This window comes from Lepidochelys olivacea, assembly GCF_965140295.1.
Source record: "Lepidochelys olivacea isolate rLepOli2 genome assembly, chromosome: 5".
Classification (NCBI taxonomy): Eukaryota; Metazoa; Chordata; order Testudines; family Cheloniidae; genus Lepidochelys; species Lepidochelys olivacea.
The window spans coordinates 111417937-111432099 of NC_140415.1; the positions used below are offsets into that span (position 1 = coordinate 111417937).

Genomic DNA, 14163 nt, shown 5'->3' on the forward strand with positions numbered 1-14163 from the left:
TTTGTGAATATCTTTTTTTTTTTTTAAACCCTTGTAATTCAGGCCATAGTTTCTGTGGTAAGAAACTTTATAAAAACTGGTAAATAAACTACCATATTGGATTGCCTAATGGTTGGAGGTTATGTCGTTTTCTGACTGACTGCTTATTCAGTCCATTATTCACTGTATCCTTCTGGCTCTCCACATTAAGAATTAGATCGTGGCTCGAAACCACAGCCTTGCATTGGGGAGGTAGGAGAGCTCCCAGTAGCAGCATACATAACTGAGGTAGATAGCTCTGCCACCCTTTAAAGAGGTCCAGAATATGCTCTCCCTCCTTCCTGCTATGCCTGGTCAGCTCTGAAGGCTGGTGCAGAATGGGGGAATGGGCAGGACTGTAAACCCTATTTGGGAAGTAATAGGAGCGGCAGTGGATTCTCTTCCTAGCCAGGTTGTGGATGGTCCTAGTGTGGGCATGATGCGGTGGGAAGGTTCCTTGTACTCTTCCCATCCCATTTAGTGCACCTATACAGGGCCAGCTACAACATGTCCCTAATTCTTTTGTAGTTATACAGTACACTGGATATAATAAATAGATCTCTGCTCTGAGCTTCAGTTGTATTCAGCTGTATTGACAGAGAGAGTCTGAATTTGACATGCATGTGAGAAATGAGGTAAAATCTGGTTTGTATAAATAAGAACTTTCTTCACTTTATTTCTTTAAAATTTAAACAGCCTTTTGCAATGAATTACAATTTATACAGGTTTCAGAGTAACAGCCGTGTTAGTCTGTATTCGCAAAAAGAAAAGGAGTACTTGTGGCACCTTAGAGACTAACCAATTTATTTGAGCATGAGCTTTCGTGAGCTACAGCTCATGTTAGTATGTGAACATAACATAAATGAATTATGGTCGTATTGCAGTACAAGAGCATATGATTTTAATTGATCTTTAGTAAACAAAAGATCTCATCGTTGGTGACTGACAGCAAAATTAACTTACAGATTTACTGAATGTGGGCTTTGTGGTACATTGTGTACCTAACATTTATTGCTGCTCAGAGCGAATCACTATTTCCTCCTCAGGATGTTCTCCCACCCATGCTCCACACAGTATGAGCAGGTACCACCCTATCTTCCTAAATCTCTCAGGAGTGGGTGAGGGCTGGAAGAGCTAGGGGCAGCTTGGGGAGCCAAGGTAACAGTGAGGTGGGCTTGAGAAAATGAGGGGGAAGAGGAGAAGTGGGAGCTAGGGCAGACTGAAGTGAAAGGGACAGTATCTGGGCAAGGGGGAGATGGGGATTTGGGGCAAGTCAACCTGCAGGTGGGGTTTGAAAATCCTGGATCAATATCCGCATCTTTGCCCCAACCCACTTTAGCCTCTGTCCTTCTCTGCATCCATCTTTCAGCCCTTGTCCCCATATTGTCTGCCAGCCCCCCCCTCGCCTCCCCCCGGGCACATGTCCTGCTCTCACTCTCTGACCATGCTTTCTGTCCCTGTCTTACTCCTAGTCTCTGCCAGTCTTTGACACCTTATGTCACTTGCCTCTGGGATACACAGCGGTCACCTTTTTGATCCCAGCTACTCCATGCTCACTTGGATCCATCCAGCAAGAGGAGAAGTGGGAGAGTCAGCTTGGCTGCCTCCTATTTTTCCATCGTTGTGGTCCCTGGTGACTGGTGGAAAAACTACAAGAAAATCCCTGCTGCCCTGATGGGTACATTACATTCCAGTAGTGCTGTGGGGAGGTGTGACAGGATTGCTAAATGCCCAAGGTGAGATGCTTGACCTTTGGCAGTTCTGAGAGCCTGCTTTTAATGTGTACTCAATCTGTGTGTGTGTGCAACTGTGTAGGAGTATAACTGTACAGGGACTTTGAATGCAACCTTAGGATTTGGGGACAAACTTGAAGGAATTGAAATTTTATGGAGCTACTGACAATTCTCTCTCATCCTTGTGGAGACTTAGAATTCCAGCTAGTGGGAAATAGGTTTACTACAGCAGGGATTCTGCATTAGCAGTTGTAGAGGAGCTCCACTGCTGCTCCTTAGTATGTCGTAAGGCTTTTTTTCTTTGCAGTCTTTGCAGATCTCCTTAGTACACATTCTGGATTGGACTGTGTGGGTGCAGGATTTGAGACTTGATTACTTTCCTAAGTCCTGAACTGCAGCACCACTCCTACTTAAGGTCATGTCCATTTTTTAATGTCAGGATGCAGTGAATAATCTGCAATTTCTGTCAGTTTAATTTTAACATTTCCATTATTATTTTTCATTTGTATTGCAGCACCCAAACAAGAGTGCAGATGAAAAGCTTAACAACTAAAGAGGTTTGCTAGTGCTGAAAAAGGGCAGTGACCACTCCTCACTATGGGTCTGACAATTTCACTCTGTCTTTCAAGATCTACAAATCCTGGAATAGTATTTCTTTAGTCGGTTATTTTCTGTTAGAAGAAAAGCCTGGCTAGCACAAAAGTAAACCCCTTCACTTCAGAATTAGTTTTTCACTATTTTTTTTTCTCCTAGCCAAGGAAATTTAGTACACAAAATTACATTAATGCAATGTGAAATGGATATGCACCTGAGCCATATCCCCAAATCTGAATACAGCTGAACTTTGAGATAGCTTTGATTAAATTTGTATAGCTTGGAAAATGTCTAATTTTAAATCTAAAAACTCATGAAATTCAGAAGTCCTTTTGAACTCAAGTAAAAAACTGTTACCAGACTGGTAAACATAGAAAAGTGTATATCAGGTGGTAAAGAAAAGGTTAAAATACTGGAAGGTAACACACAATGTCTTAAAAAAACCACTACATTCATTAGAGAGAATCTCAGTCTTGAAAATAAATATCTTCAGAATAAGGTGTGAGTTCTCAGAGTTCCTGAAACCACAGAAAGAGCAATACCTATAAAATATACAGTAGGTTCTGAAGACTTCATACCTATGAAATATACAGTAAATTCTACATAGGTAATGGTAATCTACTGCATAACTTTAAGAACACAGACCCTTCAAAAGTTTCTGATAAAATAAAAACCCAGAGAAATATGTATATTTGTGTGTGTGTGTACAAAGGAGATAACAAGAAAATATGCATTTAGTAGAATTATTTCCAATGAGTACCCCTGCATGTTCATTTTTGCACAACTCTTACAGTTAGAGAAAAAGAGAGATAAACAGAAGAAAAATTTGTTGAGTGAAATCCTGGGCTCACTGAAGTCAGCGAGAGTTTTGCCATTGACTTCAGGGTAGGGAACCATTTTCTGGTTCTTAAGTTTATTTTCATTTCATAACACTTATGCATATCTCATTGGTGACTGGGGAAATTTGACAGCAGAAATACAGTAACCAGCCAATAATTATACCGTACAGGAGGACTTAAGTTTATTTGGATACTGTAATCCTACTGGTTCACGTTCAGTATAAATGTCTTGGAGGGTTTTTTGAAAAAGTTATATTTCATGGAAATAATAAAATATAGCCCTGAATTAAAATAGTCATAACTGAGCCTATGTGTACACTTACACCGTTGTGTGTAGAGTACATGTGTAGCTGCACAGTGCGGTGAAAGGCAGTCTGTGTCCACACTTGCCACTGCAGTATGTGTAGCTACATATGCAGTAAAAGATTCTGGCAGCTCCCCACTGCTGGAGCCTTTCACTGTGGCAAGAAAAGGCTCTGCCAGGGGGAGCTGCTGGAGCCTTTCCCTGTGAGGATCCATGGATCTTGATCCCAGTTCCATGTGAACTCAAGCACCCGTCATGTTCCAGCTGCCATCCATCAGCTTCTAATTAATGACTGGGTTGAGTTGCTAATGGAACCCGAGCCCCACCAGAGGCACTGCCCATGAGAGTCCTGACTGGCAGAGCGCCTGACCCCTCTGATTGGTCTGGCTGTGCTATTGAAGCTAGAAGGAAGCACAGGGATTTGTCTGTGCAACTGGATGAATTATTGACTGGCTGCTTCTTTGGACCTTGCATTCTCACTTGACTCATGAGCTTTGCTTTCTGATGTGTTCCTGCCTGGTTCCTGATCCTTTCTCCTGACTCCAGCTCTGACACTTTGCCTGACTCACAACTCTGATTCTTGGCTCAGGTTCCTGATTTTGACTTCTGCTCTGACCACTAGGTCTGACTGCTTAAGCCCCATCATGACTTTCACTGCAGCATAGAAATGCTCCAGCAGTGGGGAGGCAGAGGGCACTACACTGCAGATGTGGTAAGCACTACTTGGACATGTAGAAAGCTGCATAGATTCTTTGCCCTGGGGCTTTAGTCATATAGGGCACTTACTCGCCTAAGCCGTGTCCTACCATCTACACTGCTATTTAGAACTGTGCTAGCTGGGTGTGCAGTTTCTGTACTCTGCACACGGCTGGTAAGTGTAGACGTACCTTGAGTTTGGAGAGTCCACTCCCTTTTCGCAAGCTGGCAAGGAACTGTTTTATATCTATTGGATGTATCATTTACATGTAGTGCAAAATTTAACAGCAAACAACTTTTATTCAATCTAATATCTATGGGCATGGGTGTGAGTGCATGTTTATTAGAATGAAAAAGAGGACGTTATTTTGTATTGAACCTTTTTTGATAATTTTATATACGCAAACTTGATTGAAAATTCCATAAAATCTAACATCCTAAAGTATATTACTTAAATGAAAAACAGCAAAGACCCTTTATTCCTTGGCTTTACTCTTCTCTTCTGGGTTATTTTCACCTGTGTGTAGTGTAGAAGCTCTGTCTAATTGTAAAGTGAAGAATCCTACCTTCATAGAAATCCTCCTTTCTGTGATTGGCAAACCAAATACCAGTCCTGTCACTTTCTCCTCGCTTTTTCATTTTTTTGTTTATGATCTCCCAGTCGTTGTAGGCTTGCCTTTTAGTGTCCCTAGGGATCAGAAATGGGGGAGAGGAAGTGTTCATCTATCTGCAACCACATACAGTCTCAAATAGCTTATAGAATGCAATAGAGATTGTTAAACGAACTGTGCCAATAAGAGTGTTGACCATTTTTGTTCCCTCACGCTGAAGAGTCTCCCACTCTTCTCTCTGTGTCTGGCTGAGGAGTGACCTTATTTATTATGTTAACAAAATTAGTGCTTGATATTTCTGGTTTTATGTTTACTTGCAGGAACTATGAATTCATAGTGCTTATGGGCAAAAAGTTGCAACGGAAGGAATCATGTGTCTATGTCCACTATCCTATTCTTTAATTCTGCTGCATCTTTAGTGTATTCACTTGTGAGCAAAGCCCTTTTGCTCAGACTTTGCTATGTGTCTGACGATATGCTTGAATGTGGAAACTGTCCAGCAAACTTAAAGAAATGGTTTCTTGCAGCACAGTTTTGGTTTTTTGGATTTTTTTTGGCCAGATCATCTGATGTGTATATTTGGATGAAGAAATAATAAGTGTTAATAGGTATTCTAGCAACTTCCTTTCCTTATGGAAATGAGTAGTCCCCTTAAAGTAAATGATGGTACTTTTGTACGTCAGAAGCCTGATCTGAAGTCCATGCAAATCTTTCTAGTGATTTCAATGGATTTTGAATCAGGCCCAGGGTGAGAAGAATTTGGCCTTATTATATTATGCCAAGGAATCTTTATAAAATGAGTTAATAAATTAAAAATTTTGAAAAATATAATCCAGTGGCACCATGAAAATGTGTACATGAATTACTGAGTAACAGTTTGATCCAGTGTCATTAACCTTCTCTTCCTCTTCTCTTTTGTATTTCTTCTCTTCCATCTTTTTTGTTAAATTTGACCCTCATTATTTGTATCGCCTGAATTTACATTACGAGCTCCACAGGTCGGGGCTGTGTCTTTACGTATTTTTGCGAGGCATCTGCTACGCTTTTGGTCACTCTAAAATAATTACAAAAGTATTACTGAGAGTAACATTGCCACTGCTGTTCATCTTCTAGTTTTGTAATTATTGATACCAAGAGGCTTGGGATCTTAATTTTTAGCACTAATGAATTTTGGAGTTAAAGCTTTTTGTCAAGAAATCCTGACTTTTTTCATGTAGGAGTTAAAATGACTGCAGGAGTTGTTTTTCACCAACTTGCTTTAATGTTTGTATGGAGACAGACATTGTAAATCATTATAAACGAATTGTTTAATGTTTTCTCCTGATTTTAAAAAAGTGTGATGTTGTGAAAATACATTTGCTTAGATCTTAAGGAGTTGTTTTTGATAGATCACTACACCTTGGATTCCCAAGGTGGGAAGCTTTTACAGCTTGCACAGATTCATGATGTAGATGATCTTGTTTCTGAAGGTAGCTTTGTCTAAATTTTCTTATTACAATTCTGTGGTTTTTAATGTTACTAATTAAACATGTGCTATTATTTTCTAGGAATTTCAACAACCTTCTTTAAATGAGCTAGAGTGTCTTATAGCATCACAGAAATTTGAAATACAGTTTTTGCAAGAAAAATTGAAAACAGCAAATCTTAATCTAGCAGAGCATAGCTTTTGCAGCACAGACATCCTTGAAAGCAAAAACGTAAAGTCTGAAAGAAAGCACAAGGTAGGTTAGTTTATTGTCTTGTATTGTTATGTCAAAATGAGGCTGGCAAAGCCAAACATTTTTGCTCAGGGGTTCAGATAACAACTGTTTTAATAACTGTCCATGCTGCTTATAATTCTGGAAGCTTGTTTGAAGGGTGTTTGTATTATCTGCCAAAGACTTGCTAAAATAACTTCAGGGAGTAGAAATTTTTACCTTATTAACACAGAATAAAGGATTCTTAATATAATTAAATTATTTAATGGCCAAATTCTTTGCAAGTTTCTTAAAATGAATATTAAGTATTTCATTCTGTTTGCTAGGATACCCTTCTTTCCTTTCTATGGAAATATAAGTAATAAGAATTTTTATTTTGTAAGAGTTTGTAAATAAAGCAAAATGATGCCTCTGAATTTTTAAATATGAAGTGGTTTTATTTTATACAAAGTACTAAAACTAGAACTCCTTCAGTTTATAGTCCAGATAGCTTTTATTTTGTAAAGTACTAGATTGCATCTTTCCAGATCATTTGTTGTTTTATTTATAATTATGTTCCTTCTTCTATTTAAAGTCATTATTACTTATTAATAAAATAGATATTAAAATAATTCTAATGGTTGAATATTCATTTATGGTATTAATGTAAACTAGTCAGCAACTTCCTTTTCTAAGATTTTGTTCTTGAGGTTTTATAGAGCACACGGGGTGAAAGGCATTTATGTCACATGGGAACTCACAGAAACCCCCCTGTTTCTAGCTTACAATTCAGTCAGTAATAAAGTGGGGTGGCATTCTGCTTTCTCAAAGATGTTCCCTTATGAAGACTACCAAGTAGCTAGTATTCTATGCCCTGGTCTACACTAGGACTTTAGGTCGAATTTAGCAGCGTTAAATCGATGTAAACCTGCACCCGTCCACGCGATGAAGCCCTTTATTTCGACTTAAAGGGCTCTTAAAATCGATTTCCTTACTCCACCCCTGACAAGTGGATTAGCGCTTAAATCGGCCTTGCCGGGTCGAATATGGGGTACTGTGGACACAATTTGACGGTATTGGCCTCCGGGAGCTATCCCAGAGTGCTCCATTGTGACTGCTCTGGACAGCACTCTCAACTCAGATGCACGATTGTTTGCCATTGCTCTGACGCAGGGAGGGGCGACTGATGACACGGCTTACAGGGTTGGCTTACAGGGAGTTAAAATCAACAAAGGGGGTGGCTTTACATCAAGGAGTATTTCAGGCAGGACTTCACGGAGGGTTCCAATAAGAAATGGTGCACCTAAGTTATTGTTCTTATTGGAACAAGGAGGTTAGTCTGGCCTCTGATTGATACATGGCTAGATTTACCTCGGCTGCACCTTCTCTGTGAGTGACTGCAGTGTGACCTAGAGGAATGAGTTCCCTAGACGCGGGCGTAGGGCGGGGAGGTTTGCAAATGAGTACAAAACAAATCTGGTCTATTTCTTGTTTTGATATACTCCATCTATCTTTTACATCTTTGGCTGGCAGCAGACAGTGCAGAAGGACTGCATGCCATCCACATCTCATGGCTGCTCGGCAGAAGATGGTACAATAGGACTGCTAGCCATCCTCATCTCTTGCCTGCCTGGCAGAAGATGATGCAATAGGACTGCTAGCAATCCGTATCACCTGCCTGCTCACCATAAGATGGTTCAATAGGACTGACTGCAGGACTAAAGAGAATGACCTGATCAGGTCACTCCAAATTTAGTCCCTGCACCCATGTCTGCCCAGGCGCTCCTGATCGACCTCACACAGGCGACCAGGAGCACCTTGGATATGACAATGACGGCTACCAGTCCTATTGCACCATCTGCTGCCACAAGGCAAGGGGTTGATGCTGCTGTGTAGCAATGCAGTACCGCATCTGCCAGCACCCAGGAGACATACGGTGACAGTGAGCTGAGCGGGCTCCATGCTTGCCGTGGTATGGCGTCTGCACAGGTAACTCAGGAAAAAAGGCGCGAAACGATTTCTGCCCTTGCTTTCACGGAGGGAGGGAGGGAACGGGGGCCTGACGATATGTACCCAGAACCACCCGCGACAATGTTTTAGCCCCATCAGGCATTGGGATCTCAACCCAGAATTCCAATGGGCAGCGGAGACTGCGGGAACTGTGGGATAGCTACCCACAGTGCAACGCTTCGGAAGTCGACTCTAGCCTCGGTACTGTGGAAGCACTCCGCCGAGTTAATGCACTTAATGCACTTAGAGCATTTTCTGTGGGGACACACACACTCGAATATATAAAACCAATTTCTAAAAAAACGACTTCTATAAATTCGACCTAATTTCGTAGTGTAGACATACCCTAAGTTACAGGACCTTCAGTGGTCAGCTCTTCCTCAGTATTCCATACTATACATTATGCTTGGAAAATACTTATTTTCAGATCACTTGTTCACAGGAAGCTAAAATTTTAAATTTGTTTGTCCAAAATATGATTGTCCCAATTTTGGGGATGTTGTCTCTTTCAGGTATATTAAAATCAAGTCATTGAACAAAATAATTTCTCTGCATTCTTCTTGTTCTTCTCTTTTGGACTGTTCTGCAGAGCTTCTAATTTTTGTTTTTAGTGTGTGAGACTTTGGTGTGTCTGAATGTATGTATGAGCTTGTTTTGATGATGTCAACTGTAGACATTCACATAATACATCTTTCAGCACTATAGGACAGTGAGAACAGTATTTCAGCAAAAAGCTATGTTTTCTGAAAGACAAGGGATGTAATGGTTAAAAGCCTTGTTAAATTTGCATATTCTCTGTCATTTGTCTTGTCATCCCTGTGATATGGATTTGGACATGCAGACCAAGATTGTCTTTCATTGCTATACTTTCCAGTACAGCCCCTTGCTAGCTTTTACAAAGCAGTAAGCAATAAGAAATCCTCATTCCTCTTCTTGAAAAGTAAGTGAGAATTCAGTCACAATGGTTATAAAATTCACCATGAAATACAATATTCCCACAAATATACCTTCCTTGCTCTCTTTACAAACACCCCTAACTTGGCCTACATGAGCCCCTGACTCAGTTTTTGCAATGTTCCCAATAGGTGACATCAAATTATATCTTTAGTGCTCTGACCTTAGTGGCAACCCATTCTGATGGATATATCAGAATTAGCTCACAGTTGCCCAAGGCATCAGCCAGAAGGCCAAGTTACCTTCATCTAATGAGATTTAGGCCCAATTCACCAAAACACCTTGATCCAGCAAAGTATGTGCTTAACTTTAAGATCTTTAATAGTTCCATTCATTATTAAAAAACCTGGTAAAGTTTTGGTTTTTCCCATGTTACGATTTATGGAGTAAACTCGTCGTACAAGATTCTTGTGGAAAAAGTGGCACTTTGTGCTACATGTATTTCATGTGATTTGCAGAGAGGTCTCATGTATAGAGAATCAGTTCTTAAAGTTGCTCACCCAGTTAGAAGACTATCCATATAAAAAAACTTCCCATACAAGTTACACAAAATCTTTCATCTTTCTGTCATAAAACCCATAGATATTTATCTTTCCATTAATAGTGGAAAGTGAAATTATGTCTGTTTCTCACATTACTTAGCATATTTTTCTGTGGTTGTTCTTTAAGACTACTTCCATGAAAGCTTTCAGCATTGATCTCTCTTCATTCAGGCTGATCTATCTTCCCCTCTACCCCACAAAAAAAACAGACTAATTTTTTTTTTGTTCCAAATAGGGTTTTTTTAAATGTTTAAAGCAACCAAATCTGTGTATATATATATAGTTTTGATGTAAATGTGTTTAAAATACTGTGTAATTTGAGGATTGATTTGCAAATTAAAGTGCCTAAACCTGGCAGCAGAAGCAACTAAGTTTGCAGTTGTGAGGCAAGGTATTACAGAAGCCATCTCCCCTTGAAATCAAATTGAGTTTTGCAGCAGCCCCAGGCAATCACATTGCAGCACCTTTTACTACACAGCCTACTTTAACTTGGCTAGAAAATTAAACTTCAGTTTTCTGGCAAAGACTGCCTTTGAATTACCTGACTGCAGCTGAAAAGCCGAGACCCAGTCTGTTCTCTCCACAGATCTCTGATCAGATTACTTAACAGACAACAATTTATTCAAACTGAAGTATGTTCAGTAGTTGGTTCTTACTAGTTCCACTACTTCTCATTAGGCGTTATTTGTGTCACTGTCATCAACGGGGATAGTTCTCTACCTTTTCTATACTGTGACCCTATGTTGCAACAGAAAAAAGTTTCATGACTCCTCTGCCATCTAGCCATCAAGGGAGTATGGTCTTCTCTGGTCCTGTCTCACCTTCTTTCCACCCTTCCTCCTGACTGGTAGCTCAGTGCTGCTGTGCCTGATATCGGTCAGGCCACCTCCAGCCTCCCTTGTTCTCCTTGTCTGTGGACAGGAAACATGATATTCTTTTTTGAGTGCTGGTCCCTATGGTATTCACTGTGGGAACATGTGTGCTCCATGCACCCTGGACTGGAAATTCTTCAACAGAAGTGTCCGTTGGTCGGTACCTGCATTTCCTCATGCTTCCAACTGAGGGCATAAGGGGTGGCACAGAACGACCATGTCTCATTTCTTTCTGCTAATTGTGATCAAGCGCAGGACCCTTCTGTGTCTCTTCACTGCCAGTGTTCCTGCTTTATCTTTAATCCTGTACGTTGTTTTAGGTTTTAGTAGTTAGTTTTTGTACTGTTTAGTTTAGTTAGTTTGGGGATGAGAGGGCTTTCCCCCTGTTCCACTCCTTCACTTTTTGGGGCATCTGTTATGCCCAAGGTTCCAGGCTTCAAACTCTGGCTCACTTGCCTCTTGGTATTCCTGATGAGTGATCCGTATAAGAGCTGCCTATATTCCCACATCGCCTTGAGATGTGACCTCTGTCATGCTTTTCCACTGTGTACCAGGGACCTTCAAGAGTTCAGACTTCGGAGACACCTTATGGAGTTCTCAGTGAGGCCTATTCAGACCCTGGGCCTTCCTGATCCCCTTCTACCCAACCTGAACCTCTTGGTAGCATCTCTCTGGCTTCAGGATCAGCCAGTTCAGTGTCCTCCTACGAGCCCAAAGACTGAAATGAAGACACAGTGAAGGCAAGGGTAAACATTCTTGCAAGAAGAGGGATAAATCACCCCACAAATCCTCTAAAAAGAGGTCTCCCTCCCTATTTCATCCAGCACTGCCTGAGACTCCATGTCCCCAAATGGGTGTATCCAGAACTCGGAGAAAAAGGCAGGTGTTGGTAATAACATTCCTACCAGTGCTGCAAAACTGCACACTGAAAGGGCAGGACCAGTTCCAGCACTACACAGAGGCAGAAGAGACCATTCTCCTTATGCACTGGCGGTACCAATCTGGTCCCAAGGTGATGCTGGCCATACCTAACACATCAGCCAGCTCTCCTCCAGCAAGACTTTGATACATTTTTGTTGAGGATCTGGCAATTTATACGGTCCTCTCAAATCCGATCCTGCTGAGAGATTTCATGACACTGTCAACTCAACATTCACTGCTCCCAAGCTCCAGCTGTGAGGTGCAAGGCCTGACACCACCGGTGCATTATTCTCCAGTTCCTGTCCCTGGTCAATTGGAGTCAGGTCTTGTGGCTCCACCGCTAGAGTCTGATGACTCTTACTTATAAGAAGAAAATTACTTGGAACCAGCGATCCCTATGGCAACCCAGCAAAGTGGTTTTCAGCCCTGACAGGGCTTCCAAAATCATGTGGATGCCTTTGCACTAAATATGACGTAGCAATATTTTCCCTCCAAGTGTCACTCGGTCAGACTGTCACACTCCATGGCTACCTCAGAGCCATGAGACAGGCCTCATGGTTGCAGGCATTGTGGTTCCCCAAGGAGGTTCAGGCAACAGTAGAGGACCTTCCCTTTGAGGGTAACAATCTTTTTAGTGAAAAAATAGATGTCATTTCACACACACACACACCCATCAACTACTCTTGTACTACCGTCTTCTCCTTAGAGATCCATACTCCCACAGAAAACGTTTCAGGCCTCGTCCTTCTAGATACCACCCACAGCCTCTCTCTTTCCACCAAAAGACCTACCCATCCCCCAGAAAACAATAGAGGGTCCAGCATGACAGGCACACAGCACTATCCTACTCCTCTCTTCAGTCCCAGCCACTTGCCAAAATAACATTTTGACAGGATGCCTGAGAGCCATCAACTAGCCTTCATACCACCTGTTACCTCCATTCCCTTTGGTGGCTTGTTTTCTCCCAATGTGGCACCGTATAACTCTGGACAAATGGGTCTTGGACATCGTATTGACTGACCACACTTGAGAGTTCCTGTCTCTCCCTCCCCTCCCCCACACAACACTCTCCCTGTCCCTTTTCAGGGATCCCCTCACAAGAGGATTCTCAATGTATTCCCTGGCGGACAGCCTCAGCAGACATTTGCCCAGGGATCACAAGTGGGAGTTCCACCTGTCAGAAGGGCACTACATCTTCCGTCAGTGAGATATCCCATCAAGATACCTTTCTGAAACCCAGCAGAACAGGAAGTTCCTGATATATTGCTTCTACTTACACAGAACAAGACGCTTTTTGAAGGCTCCAAGATTATTTGCCACTATCACTGAAATTGAAGAGAGAAGCTGTCTTTTTCAAAAGATACTCTAAGTGGATTTCTATCTGCAGCCTCTTTTTTACCATCTTAAACAAAACCGCTCCTCCTCAGACTGTCAGGGCCCAATCAACTAGAGCCCATGTGGCCTCAGTGGCTTCCCTGCAAGGAGCTCCCATCTCAGAGATCTGTAGATCTCCAACTTTGGGCTGCATTCACACCTTTACCAGACGTGATGCTCTTATTCAATCTTCAGTTGGAGATGCTTCTTTAGGTTCAGCAATCCTTCAGTCTATGGTGCAACACACCTCCTTGCACCCTCCTCCTCAATGAGCACATCTTGGGCATTACCCACAGTGAATACAGAGAGGAGCTAGCACTCGAAGAGTGGAAGCTTATAGCAACTGGAGTTCTTGGAGATGTATGGTCCATATGGGTATTCACAACCCGCTCTCCTTCCCTTCTGCTCGGGTCCTCTTTGGATTCACAGTAGAGTAGGAACTGGAGGGACGGTCAGTCCATGAAGCTCCACAAGCCCTCGGTTGGGAACATGAGGAGACTCAGGTACGTGGACCAATGGACACTGCTATTGAAGAATTTGCAGACCTGGGCACACAAAGCTCATGCCCCCCCCCCACAATAAATACCCATAAGAACCACACGTCTATAACGTAAGTAACCTTCCCCTTTGACTTCTAGTCCCAAGCTTCTGGACAATCAGATTTTTCTCAGCCTTCTGTACACATATGAAGTTTAAGAAAGAAGTTAACTCGCTGCTCATGAAAAATAAGGTGTCCTGTAACACTTATAACATTTTAAGTTCTTAGTAAGACCACTAAATATAGGTATGTAGTAACTAGATACTATGGTAGACATGGATTTGCGTTTGGTATGTGTGAAATTTGATTAGTATATTGACTATAAACACAAAGGCCAAGATTTTCAAAAGTGAGTGTTTTCAGTTTTTGAGTGCCCAACTTCAGAAACCTTAAAGGAGCCTGATTTTGCAAAATCTTAAATGTTCGACCCTTTAATGCGTCTCAGACTGAGCACTTTATTGAGTGAGGCAGACAAAATAAT

At 41.7% G+C, this 14163-nt stretch overlaps 1 protein-coding gene across 5 annotated transcripts in view; it reads left to right on the plus strand.

The window, feature by feature from the left end:
* CNTLN (centlein) overlaps positions 1-14163 on the plus strand; it is a 294736-nt gene that overhangs the window by 134132 nt on the left and 146441 nt on the right. For all 5 annotated transcript variants that reach the window (XM_084628742.1, XM_084628743.1, XM_084628746.1 and 2 more), the window contains one exon: positions 6343-6516. In XM_084628742.1, the coding sequence (XP_084484868.1) occupies positions 6343-6516 (174 nt within the window). The remainder of the gene's footprint in view (positions 1-6342; positions 6517-14163) is intronic.